The sequence below is a fragment of the Tubulanus polymorphus genome, chromosome 5 (genome assembly GCF_964204645.1).
Source record: "Tubulanus polymorphus chromosome 5, tnTubPoly1.2, whole genome shotgun sequence".
Lineage (NCBI taxonomy): Eukaryota > Metazoa > Nemertea > Palaeonemertea > Tubulaniformes > Tubulanidae > Tubulanus > Tubulanus polymorphus.
The window spans coordinates 3,368,403-3,381,316 of record NC_134029.1 but is presented as its reverse complement, the minus strand read 5'-3'; the positions used below and the strand labels follow the sequence as shown (position 1 = coordinate 3,381,316).

At 37.9% G+C, this 12,914-nt stretch overlaps 1 protein-coding gene across 3 annotated transcripts in view; it reads left to right on the top strand.

The window, feature by feature from the left end:
- LOC141905025 (uncharacterized) overlaps positions 1-12,914 on the top strand; it is a 101,363-nt gene that overhangs the window by 20,233 nt on the left and 68,216 nt on the right. For all 3 annotated transcript variants that reach the window (XM_074793736.1, XM_074793735.1, XM_074793734.1), the window contains exons 3-4: positions 8,913-9,058; positions 9,944-10,024. In XM_074793736.1, the coding sequence (XP_074649837.1) occupies positions 8,913-9,058; positions 9,944-10,024 (227 nt within the window). The remainder of the gene's footprint in view (positions 1-8,912; positions 9,059-9,943; positions 10,025-12,914) is intronic.

Below are 12,914 nucleotides of genomic sequence, written 5' to 3'. Positions count from 1 at the left end.
CTAAGATCGCGGCACTTGTATCAGACAGTCAGTTCTTTCAGTCCCTGATCCATGTTCAGCGTTAAGATTTGACACTATGGCTTAAACGTCGAAAACACCCTGTCTCATTCCTGCCAGGTGTGGCAGGTTTGAAGGGACACGAATTAATAAAAAATTACTGATCTTGGGACAATTCCCTATTTCATCGTTAAAACATCGAAAATCAGTTGAAAATCAGCCTGAAAAATGATAAATAAATTCAGGAAAGTAACCATGACCCAGTTAAAACTCTACTCATCTATGGAACTTGATACGGTTAATTATCTTTCAGAAAAACGCGTCGCTTGCGTGAAAAGTAAGTTTTGAAATATTCCTCGTATCGGGCTTGGAACGCACTTGCGACGAACGACGGTGAATACTTATTTACATTCAGTCTCGTTATCCATGATTGTTAATCAAAGCACAGAAGAGACATCTCCTGCCAGACGGACGGAAGAAACGTCATGACTCAATAATAGACAATGGCATCCATCAAAGATTCCTGACAATTTTGTTTGGTCGCATTTGCCATTACAGACTGCTATAGCTAAGTAAATAACCAATGTCTTGATGTTATCAGCTGAGTCACTATCCAAGGCGAATCCTTTTGAATGTCGTGTAACAAACTGAAAAGTTTCGAGCGAACTACTTAAATATCAGACGGATTCTGCCAATACATATGTGAAGCCATTAATTTCAAGATTTTTTCACCTCCCCACCCCCGAGAGAGATGTTGAAATTTCATGAAACTTTAACTTCTCCCTAGTGGAATAACCGAGAAGTCATTAGCCATTGTAGTTCTAATTGCTGTACATGTCTAGTTTAATAGAATTCTCGGAAGCTGAAACTTAAGGAGATCTATTTATCAGATGAGATTTTTTTTCACATTATTCAATACACTTTTAAGGTTGTAGTTTATAGGGAATATTATGTAAGATGAATCACGCATACTCTGGAGATCATATCATATTCACTTCTCTTATGCTATCATGTGTGGCATGACTCTGAATGCAAATTGGTCGGGTAGATCGGTTTAGATGGCACTGCGAAAAATTAGTGAAAATCAGAACCCTACGCACAAGTAACGAGCGAATAAGATAACTGAATGGATCAATGTCTAGATTAATGTTTCTGTCCATAATTTTCCATCATCCGGTGAGGAGCTTTTAACAACATATACGAGAGACCAACGCAACAATAATATGTGGTGAGGCCACTTAACTACACTGGCCATTTCCCCTGAAGGATTGATATTGGCGCTAAGTTTGGCCGAGCGCGGATCTGCATTCATATAGCTGCTGTTACTGACAGTTTCATCAAAGAATGAAAATGCATTAGTCCATCAGAAAAAGACTACTTATTCATATCTCACCGGGGTTTATCGACATCGCGGGAAAAAGACGCAGTTTTGATTATTCAGTATCGTTCTGTACGTCCGTCGACTGCCTACATTCCTGTCATCGTCATCATTGTCGTTCTGGGTAACCGCAGTTTGTATTTTCCCTACGGGCTTAAAAAACCAATTACTTGCCAATTCTGTCTGGTGTATTATGTCGGTAGACGCATCACTTCAGTAAAAAGAGATGACATTCTTTCTGTGGTGCAATAATACGTGGCTTAACGGCACTGATGAAGATGATGATGATATGCTCATTTGGTTCAGTACGAGTGCTACAATTCTGTATCTAAATGACGATAATTTTCTCAATGCGAGAAATCGAGCTGGTTTAGTTCACTAGTCACTTGCCAGGGCTACCAAACTGATAGAGCAGCAGTTGATGGAACATTAGTTCTAGAATTGAGCGAATTTTTAGATTAGTTGAACTCGGGACATCAGCAGCCAGTTGCTCAAAAGTTAGTTTGAGTTTTCTGGTGTTTTGAGTTCAAATTTTCTCAATTCTGCATTTTCTAAGTTCATAATCTTTTTGCACTTTGCCACATGCTCATCATTTATGAATTGTTATCTTTGTGATTTGGTCAACATTTTCCATAGATAGAATATTCAGCTATCAAAGCAAATCCTTAAAACCTAGAATACATGGACTATGATAAATAGAATTGGTATCTTTATCTGGTTTTACTCTCGTGTCGTTTTTCTCTGAGCCTGTCCAACCTCTTTCATCTTAGCGGTTATTGCTGCTAATATCTAGTTTCATCATCAGCGACATGTTAACACGACCACCACGTTTGATGTAATGAAATTGCAAGCCTTATACGCGGTGCGTTAGTTGAATTCGATATACAATATACCATCATAAGAAATGTATGAAATGTCATAAGCTGTACATTACTTCATAAATGCGGCTACAAGGACATATACTGCGTATAAGCTTGGACAATGAACTGGCTAGGCCTGATATCTTTTAATAGAAAGAAGAAATCTGAGATGAGGTCTTTGTCAAAACTGGTGGATATCTGGGTTTCAAACTTGATGCAAATCTGTGATAAACAAATTCATTCGTGAATGAATTCCATCTTCCGCTTCAGTTTGTTCAGTGGTTTGTTTCAGCTTTATATGAATTTTAGAAATCTTACTCAGTTGCTTATCAATATATTTACCGAATTGAACATACAGAAACAGAGGGTTAAGACGCGAGAGACTTTGTTTCTTCAGCAGGCTCTTTGTTTTTCCTAACTAGATTGACTTCTGTCTGTCTACGAAGATGCCTGCTCTGAACGGCGCTGTGGGGTCATATTGGTTATGGCTGGTGCGAAGACGAAATATCTTGATTAGCATCTTGTTGTAGCAGACGCAGGGGTGTCGTGATTTGCCTGTGGGAATATGAACTTTTCTTCTTGTTAAATCTTGTCACAAGTTCTCAGGATTGAACGCTTCATTTCATCTCTACATAACCTTAGATACAGATATATTGTTTTTTGTTGTTGTCGTTGAATATTGGCGGATCGTTTTCACACCTGATTACACATGCAACATCTTCTGGGTTTCGTTATTGGCTCAAGTCTCGCCCGTCTAAATGCCAATTTGTGTTGGAATATCTGCGCATGATTTGACCTAGGGATGAAAATGTCTTCAACCCTCCCCCCCCCCCCACTTGTCAGAAGACCTCCACTAAGTTCATACCTCATTCGTGGGGGTTTATATAAAACTGGCCTGTAATAATGCTCTTCTGGTTTTAAGCATCCTCCTTCTGCAGGGACTTGAACCTGATGGCATCGCTACACTCAGCCACGGCACGAACCCCTGCCATAAACGACCATGTGCGCAGTTACATGCGCACTATCCGAACGAAAACTGGCGGCACCAATCAGATTGCTCGTTGTATAATCGTTGAGGCAAATTTCAAGGAAGAACTATAAATGGGAAAAATTTCAAGGAAGAACTATAAATGGGAAAACCCGGGCTAAAATAAAACGGGATTTCTGATTGGCTAAAAATCACATCATCTGAACTGCGCATGTATCTGCGCACATGGTCGATTATGGCAGGGTTTCGTGCCGTGGCAATCTCGATGCCATCAGGTTCGAATCCCTGCCGGGGGAGGATGGGTTTTAAGAGATTTTAGGAGATTTTTAATGATATGTGCAACTCGTCTGTATCTGTGATTCTTCATATGACCGTTGCTGTAGTTGAGTGGTTTTTGTGTTAGCTGTAAACGGGGTCCAAGTCATCGTTGACTGCGACGTCGAGTGACATTCAGAATTAATGTCAACTGTTTGTCAAATTCTCCCTCCAGTGCCTGCGCCTGCCTACACAGCGATGAATGATATATCATATCTATTTGAATTGTCATTTTGTCGGTGTCTGTGTAAATTGGATAGCTATTTGAGAGTGTGGTTGGTGAGATGACGGATGGTGCTATTATGTTGTGTTAGGTTCAGTGAATGTTCCCTCGAGGTGCAGCTTTATGAGATTACAGAGATTTCGTGCGTACGGTTGAGAGATACAGTAGTTATTACAGTTGATGCCTACCTGACCACTGGTCAGCAGCATGAAATGACCACCGGTCACCATCGAAAGATGACTACTGGGTACCGGTTAGAAATAACTACTGGTCATCAATGAGAGATGACCACCAGTAACCAGTGCGATGACCACTGGGCACCAGTCACCATAGAGAGACGACCACTATATAGTTACCAATGACCACTGGTCACCAGCGAGAGATGGCCACTAGTCACCATTGAGAGATGGCCACCACTAGTCACTATCAAGAGATGGCCGCCACTAGTCACCAGCGAGAGATGGCCGCCATTGTTCACAGCAAGAGATCTGAAGATGTTAATGAACTTATACCGACTCCGTATTCCTGACAGTCTTCATTGATCCATTGATTAAAAGTATGTGCTTATTTTTAAAGGCAGAATTATTCATCAGATCTGTCAGGGATTTTTCCGCGTGGAAATCAATTAGCTGACTTCATTACTGGGATTTATACGTGATGGAGAGAAGATATCATTACCAGAGACTATATGTGTATCACAGATTGAGTGCAATCAAATGTCTTCTTTCGCAATCTTTCAATATCCAACCACTAACTACTGTCAAACTCCTATAATTCGTAGCTCTTGGGACCTAGAAATTAAACTTAGGGAACTACAAGTTGTACAGCATAAGTCGGATGTTTACTGTCAGAATGTATGAGTTAGAAACTAGAATTTACCTGTTGAGTGAACTAGTATTTCTCTGTCAGATATTCTCAGAACTCATAACTTCTCTATACTTATTTATCAATGTTCGTCGATAGCATGGACGGCTGTACACTTTGGCATCTATCAAACGATGTTTTAAACACAGATTCTTCTACAGTTCAATTCCCTCTCACTACAATAAATATGTTGAATAAACAGTTGATGACAGTATAACAGTCGGGGGTAAACATGAATATTCAATCGATGAAATAGAAATCCATCCAACGACATCGAAATCGATATCACCTCTACTATTTATAGGTTCATTAGTGATATATGTGCTTATATAGTATGTTCACACCCAGCCACATATAATTCATTCATACTAAGTCGGGAACCAAATATATTCATTTACTTATATTGAAAACACAGTAGTTAATTCAATTAGCTCTGATACTCTTATAAAACAAATTGAGGTAAAAAATAACCGCAAAAAACGAGATACAATATTTGAAAAAAGATTAATTGATGCATATGTTTTGATGTGTTTATCACGTGATCTCGATGCCACCAATCCAAAAAATCCAACCTGGCAAATCGGATGCGCCTTGTTTTCGACCTTGTTACCGATTGATTCATCGTTTCAGATAACGTGTGTTTGTAATATAAGAAATGTTGTTTATTTTGTACCTGATGCGTTCTATGCCTCACCCTCGCACTGTGGTGAGGAGTTCTACCCTCCTTCACCCCCTCGTGCGCACGCCACTACTGTATAAACCAAACCCACGGTATAAACTTCCTCAGTCCTCAGCTCACAGATAGATTCGCCTTCGCGTCAAAAACTTTTATTCAGAGTTTGAAAATCACTATTTTTGCCGGTCATCTCTCAGCCACGCTGAATACCACTAAAATATGCGTTTTAGTGAAATAGACGGATTAGCATTACGGATAAAATCTCTACGCGGATTACGATTAACGATGTTTTAGGATGAGCAGATGAGGAGATATGTCAGGAATATTCTAAATGTTTTAGTGGTTCTCAAGGATGCGGAAGAAAATAAGTGCTGGTTTGATGTACTCGTTCACTCTTAGTAGTGTCGTATGTGAAATTCAATACGATTATTGGTAATGTAGAAGGCTTCGTATATTATATACTACGGCTTGCAATTCTGAGAAGATGCTTCAGGCATAAAATTTCACTGAAATATCACGACAATCAATTTATCTGTAATTTGACGTGTCTCGACGGTTCTGCGACTCGGGAAAAATTGATCCGTATCGAATACAACTTTCAATATTAATTTCTGCAATTTCAGTCGCCGAGCTGTGTGTCAGTTTAAATTCCAATCATTTTCCAGTTCGACGAGAGCATTTTCCGCCATCGCTGATTACAGTAATGTGGCTTCGTTTTTATATGTCTGAAGTCACTTTTATCAGATATATAAAGATTTATTCAAGTGAATCCCTCAGATTTGTCTGAAACTGCGCTTTAGGGAGTCAAATCTGCATAATTTCATTAGTCTGAAACTGAGCCGATGGAAATTTCAATTTGCTACCAGCAAATAGTCTTTGATTCAACTAAATTTAATCGGTAAATTCTATGCAAAACTTTGCTTATTCTGTATGCGCTCCAAAGTAATCTCTATCAAGTCAAAAACTTCGACAAAATTTAGGTATGGTGTTGCAAGGATGAATTTATCTTAATGATGACGTTTCACCGCCATAAAAAAATATCTTGGTAACTAAACAAGAAAATATGCAGTCTATATGTTGGAGTCAGGTATATTTCTGTAACTACCGCTTACTCAAACGGCTCTTTGTTCATGGACGACTGTTCTGCAGTTTTGCATCCAGAATCCATTGGATATTACAAATCTAAACGTTGCAATCTAATGAAGATATCTATCGGACATATAATACACTTCATCGGTTTGTTAGAAGATCACTCTCTTGACAGCATGTTCTAGCGGCGGACTGGGGCATTTTTTACGATGAATTGCGACAAGAATATTTTAGCCTAGTTTTCTGTGCTGGTATCAAACGAAGATACAATTTGATGTAGCCGCCAGTACGGTAACTGCTGGCTTTACATTAATAGATAATCCCACAACTGGATTATTTCCTAGGGTGATAGAATTGCTGGATTAAGGTTTTTACATATGCTCTTATGGTTCAAAACTATTTACAGTGCGGCAAATACTTTCGATCCCGAGGTAGGCTAACTGACTGGTGTCTGACCCTTATTTCCATTTACGCAATGACTATGTAACCATCTACATTACGGGAGAAGTAGTACTGTTTAAGTATTTGTGCGAGTGCAGTAAGGCTATCACCAGTTTTCGATATTCTAAGAGGAAGATGTTGGCACTCGTGACTGGCTGAAAGTGTCACACAGCAGAATATCACATATATACGTAATAGCCACGAATATGAGTAGAAAAGTGTTCGGATTATATGCTTTTCATTGAGAAATCGAGGCTTGGAAGCGAAGCAGTACATCATGCATCATCATCATGTATATAGGTGTTGAACATGAACAGATGCATTGGATTAAAATTTGCTTCCATGTTGTTTATGATGTTGCTGTCTATACCTAATAATAAATGAATGAGATATTGTAATTATTACGAAAGCTACAATGGACGAATTTCATCTCGAAGTGGATAAAAGGAATGGTGCTGGTTCTGATTTGACCGAAGAAAGGGAACAATGCGTATTTAAACGTATAGTTGATGAAGAACTTATAGATGAGGATATCATTAGGAATGAAAACAATATTGAAAGTGATTTCGATATTGTTGCTTTTAAGGATAATGATGAAATGACGGATAATACTCAAGTTGAAGCTACAACTGAGGACAGTTCCCCAAGTGAAGGAGTCAATGGCATGGAAAGCGATAAAGGTGAATTCAGATTTGTTCAAGACATTGATAACTCGGACAATGAGCGAGGTGGATTGGAGATAAAGATCGATGCGTCAAATGATTTCCACGATGCTGATGAATACGTTCAAAATTCAGCGGAATATGATGAATGGACTCCGCATATAGATCGAATGCTCTATTTCGACTTATGTCTGAATAGCAACATGAATGAAAAGCCAGACACGGCGCAAGACGATCGAATCAGACATTTGGAAACCTTTGATCGCGAATTAAATCGGACAGCTGTCTCGCCAGGCAACGTTATTGAAGAAGCTGCTAGTCATCAAGTATCAACGAGCAACCAACCGAACGACACGGAAAATGTCAAGAAGTTTCGTTTGAAATCGGATGTCGCTGTGACTCCGAATGAAGATAATGAGAACGGCGAGGATGACGACGGCGACTGGGAAGATGTCGAAGTTGAGGAAATTATGTGCGGACGTGATATTGTAGATGTACGTACGACTTCAAACGAAGCCATTTCGAAGATGTGCGAGCGATTGAGATTCATCGAAACGAACAGTTTTACGAAAAATCCACCGCAGGATCGGGCTATGAGCGGGAAAAGGTCATCGGAAGAAACGTTTCGTTATACCGGCGTGACCAGATCAGTATCGGATGAATTCAGAAGCGGTTCGTTCGCAGACGGAGAATTATTAAACGGCGGTGAATGTGATGAGAATCGCGTCTTAACCGAATCAAAAGAGATGCGACGATCCAGGAATATAGTTAGTGAACATATGCAAATAGACGATTGTTACCGTAATACGAGGGTAATTCATGATGTGGGGTTGGACACAGTGGAGAATTTAGAGATCATCCGTATGGGGAATACTGCCAGGGAACGAGCATGCGTTGATTATATTAACTTCGGTCAGAATGATAAAGATGGATTATCCGATGGTTCAGCGTCATTTGATGAGGAAACTTTGTCAGCGGCGATGAGGTATGTTTATGCATGTTTAGATCACTTTCGGCGCTTGTTTTCGAGGAAATCTTGTTTTCTAGATCCGAGGTCTTTGCCCGATTTATCCATGGTGAGGAAACGTTGCTGATTAATCCGAGTTCATCTCTTTTACCACATCATCAAATTGCCTTCAGGACTTATCCTTGATCTATGTTATCAGTATTGTCTCCCGGTTTCATACTAGCTTCATGAATTCTCCAATTTTTACTTTACCTCACAAAAGATTATATTAAGTAAGATGGAAGTTGAATCAATGAAACTTTTATTAGTATCAGTACTTTGGAATTCATCTTGGTTTTGAAGGTTTGCGTTCAAGTATCTTTATATTTCAGCAACATTACACTGCAACAATGGTCATCTATCATTAGTTTTCTCTTTGGCTTCAGGTTTTATTTTCATTTCCTTTATTTCAGAGACCCGAACACTGAACAGCATTTAAAACGTCAAGAAGAAATGAGACTAGTCAGAGAGCACCTCGAACGACAGCAAGAGGAAGCTGAAGATGCCAATGATGATGAAGATGATGATGAACTAGAATATAGAAGAAGAGAAGAAGAATGTAAGTTGAATTTTTCATAGTGTTCACCCATTCGTTGCAGGACCTTATAGCTGTGATCAAACAAGCATTTTCGACTGCCAACGATGGCCCAAGCCAGATGAGACTTGCTTCAACCATTCACACTGCTGCCAAATGTCCGGTTAACACTGGCCAAATTGGCTTACCACAAACATTGGACCGGGCCAGTGCCAAATTTCTAACACAGGTCATATTCCGTGTGAATGCTTACTGGTTCCGGAAGTAGGTCACCTAACTTGTCACAGCATCATTTTGATAGCATTTTATTAACGAATGAGTGATTCACGTGTCGTTGCTCTCCCAAATCAGGCACGGATCATATCTTACTCAGATTTGGTCCGGGCCAGTTAGACCTGGCTAAAAAATATTAAAGTGAGTCCATTATGTATAATCCCTTATTTTTTGCGTTCATCCCATAATGTTACTAATTCAGTTTGATTCCTACATTTTTGTTTTACGGATGATTTCTACATTTGTACATGAAATAAATGGTTTGTATTGGTTTTTCTGCCTGCTCTCAGCATGTATACTGTATACGCATCATATACACGATGATTATTGACTGAATATCTTCAGAATAAGGTGTGGTTTCGCGTGTAAAACTACATCAGAACGTAAAAACGGTTTATTGTTTTATCACCAAATATAGCTGCTCAGCTCGTTGTTAGAAATATGAGTGTAACGGCCTTTGGGGAATCTTTCCCACATGTCTCATTATTCACTGACGCCTACTTTGAAATCATGGCGAAATAGTTGTTAACCATTAAACCGATGAAATAGTCAATATTATCATTCTCGTTCAGTCTTTTGTCGTTAAACCGACAAATTGAATCGATTTTCAGATATAGATCGTGTTTATTTTTCTAGTGCGTCGCGAAGAAGATGATGATGATTTAACGAGTCGTCAATACATCAAAAACGATGGCAAAAAATACCAAAAAGCTAAAGGTACGTTTAATACTGAAATGAGTGAATCTCACTATTGATATGGATCCAGATCCTGATCTATTTATTCCCTACATTAGCCGTGTTTATATCATCTATCACTAGTAAGTCTGTTCTTCTTCCGGCCAGTGCCTTGAATGGAACAATTTAGATGAGACCAAATTAATGTTGTGCGTTCACATGTTTTTCAATCAGCTGTTATCACTGGTGCAGCTAGACCCAACATTGTGATTAACTTAAAGCTGACTTTCTACGTAGACACAGAGAAATGGTCTGTTCCGAGATTTAGAATGGACCTGAATCAGTTTTTTTGGTCGGTCTTATTGATCCGTTCTGAAATGGAATGGTTCAATTAAGAACAAAATTTTTTGATTGTGTGAACGCTTGGTCTGTTCTAAATTGGAACAAATTAGATCTAGAACGTTCTAAATAATAATATGAACACGGCTATTTTCTTTGATATTTCATTGAACTGAATATATGGTTTTGTAATTGATAATAGCGATACTCAAAAAAACCTTTCCAAAATCATCTGAAATCTTAGCGATAAACATATCTGATTTACAGATTTGGTCGTTGAAATGAATGTCAGTTGATTTTTTATTCCGAATGTTGAACTTTCATGTTGTTGACTCGTCTCAATTTCATCCTTCATTTTCTCACAATTTGGTCTGACGTCATTCAGATTGCGTATGGCTTCACTTTTCTTCAGATGAAGTACTTCAAGTTCTTAACACTTTTTCTCATGGTGTATTTTTCGCATATTCCAGAATATTCGATGTAAAAATGTTACACATAACTATGTCTAAAATTTCAATTGTCTAAAATTACACATTTATTGTCTCAAATTTCGAAGCCAAAGAAAAGTCAATTGAATTTATCTTTTTTGAAGGATATCTCGGTGTATTTTTATATCCAGTATTTGACAAGTTCATACCCTCTTCCCTATATCACCCAACTTTGAAAATAATCTCTATTTTCCGTCTTCATAATGTCACCGCAAACTTTTACGTACGATTTTGAATTGATTTAGTTCCCGACGTTTAAAATGAAAGTAAACGATCAGTTTGTTTCGGTAAGTTGTTAAAATCCACGCAATTAAAACCGGTTTTTCCTACTCACAGATGATTACATTGTCTACAGAAAGCAAAGACGACCTGGTAACAAATCTAAAATACCTCATATAAATTCATTCATTCATAGATTATTTTAATGATTTTGTTTTCTTTTTTCAGTTTTTCATTCTCACGAGATTCTCTCAATAACTTGTCATTTTGCAAAACCTGTAATGCATCATTCCTGCGATGCTTCAACGCCACTTCCGTCTTTATGCAACTTTCATGCGACTTAAAAAGATGTTTCCACCAAAGAGGCGGCTTTAAAAAATGTTTGACCTGAGATAAGATATCCAGAACCAGTAGCACATCCATACCTCTATGCGTATTGGGTTTTGCCCTGTCAGGATTTGAACCGGGGCCTCGCGCATGCAAGCCGAACATGCTAACCACTACACCACCATGTAATCGTTAGTGGCTGATTTTATAAGTTTGTCTGCTCAGTGTTGTCGCCATTGAGCTGTGTGGTGACCAGTCAAGCTTGGTAACTGCTCTTTTCTTGGATTCTCTGAGTTTCTTATCAATGGGCCATTGCCCTAAAATAAGATGCAATATAATTAATGAACAAAAGGAAAAAGCATTTAGGGATTAGGGGATACAAATGTATCCTCTATGAACCTGTCTGATCAGATGATGGGTTCATCCTACCTTCCGTAACTCAATTATCTTAATGAGTTGTTAGTGTTCACCCTGATTGTAGGATTTACCATTGAATAAGGCACTCGAGTGGCTTCACCTTTTCAAACCCGCACCTTCTAGCCACTTTCCGACGGGCAGTAATCAGCCGTTTCTCGTGATTTATTAGATTTTGCAAATGACAGCTCTGAGAAATTCTCGTTCATTTTTTGCGTGCGTGTCTTATTTTGATAATTAGTTGGTATATCGTATGATAATGTTGTATATGGCTACTTATTATATCATAGTTGATGATAATAATAATAATAATAGTAATAATAATATCTTTTCTACCATTTAAGGTGATTATATTCATAAATTCATTTTATTCGTGTATGAATGTACGTATTTGTATTTTCTTGCGTTTAGAAATAGTTTCAGATAATGATTTTCAATGGTTATTTAGACTTTCGACTCTAATATCGTAGCTTAACGCGTTTTTAACTAGGAGCAAAATGTTCGTTGAAATCTATAGAAAAATAGTGGATAAAACGATGGAAATCTCTTTCACATCAAAGCGACTGATCATTAAACGATGCTTTCAGCCTTTGCTGTTGCCGAAAGTTAAACAATGCATTGAAAGATCTAAAGATGTTGACAGTTGATTGGAAATTGATTTTTCGAATGAAACCCGATTAATTTCACCAAGAAGAGGTCGATTTTTGTTTGAGATAAATGATTTAAAATGACCAATGTGTACCTTACTAATCAATTCAGCTATTTGCTTAACATTTTGCGGAAACTAAACTAAAAATGAAACCAGAACGAAAAAATTGTTGATTGAATCTAAGTGAATATAGAATAAAGAGGTCAGATTTAAATTCTCGCTTGCTAAAGATAAAGTCTTCAGCCTTGTTAAATTCACTTAAGAATACTTTGTCAGTATTTTTGAAAACTGCTTATGCCGTGTAAAGACAAAAAACAATTTTGCTTTAGATATGATTATCTATTTCAGTATTGCCTTGGATGGAAGTTTTTTTTCTTTTCTTTAATCCTATTGAATATGCTTATCATTATTATTATATTTAACATATATATGTGAGAAATGTATGCATGCTTCCTGATATAATGTAAACATATACAACTAAATAGAACTGAATATT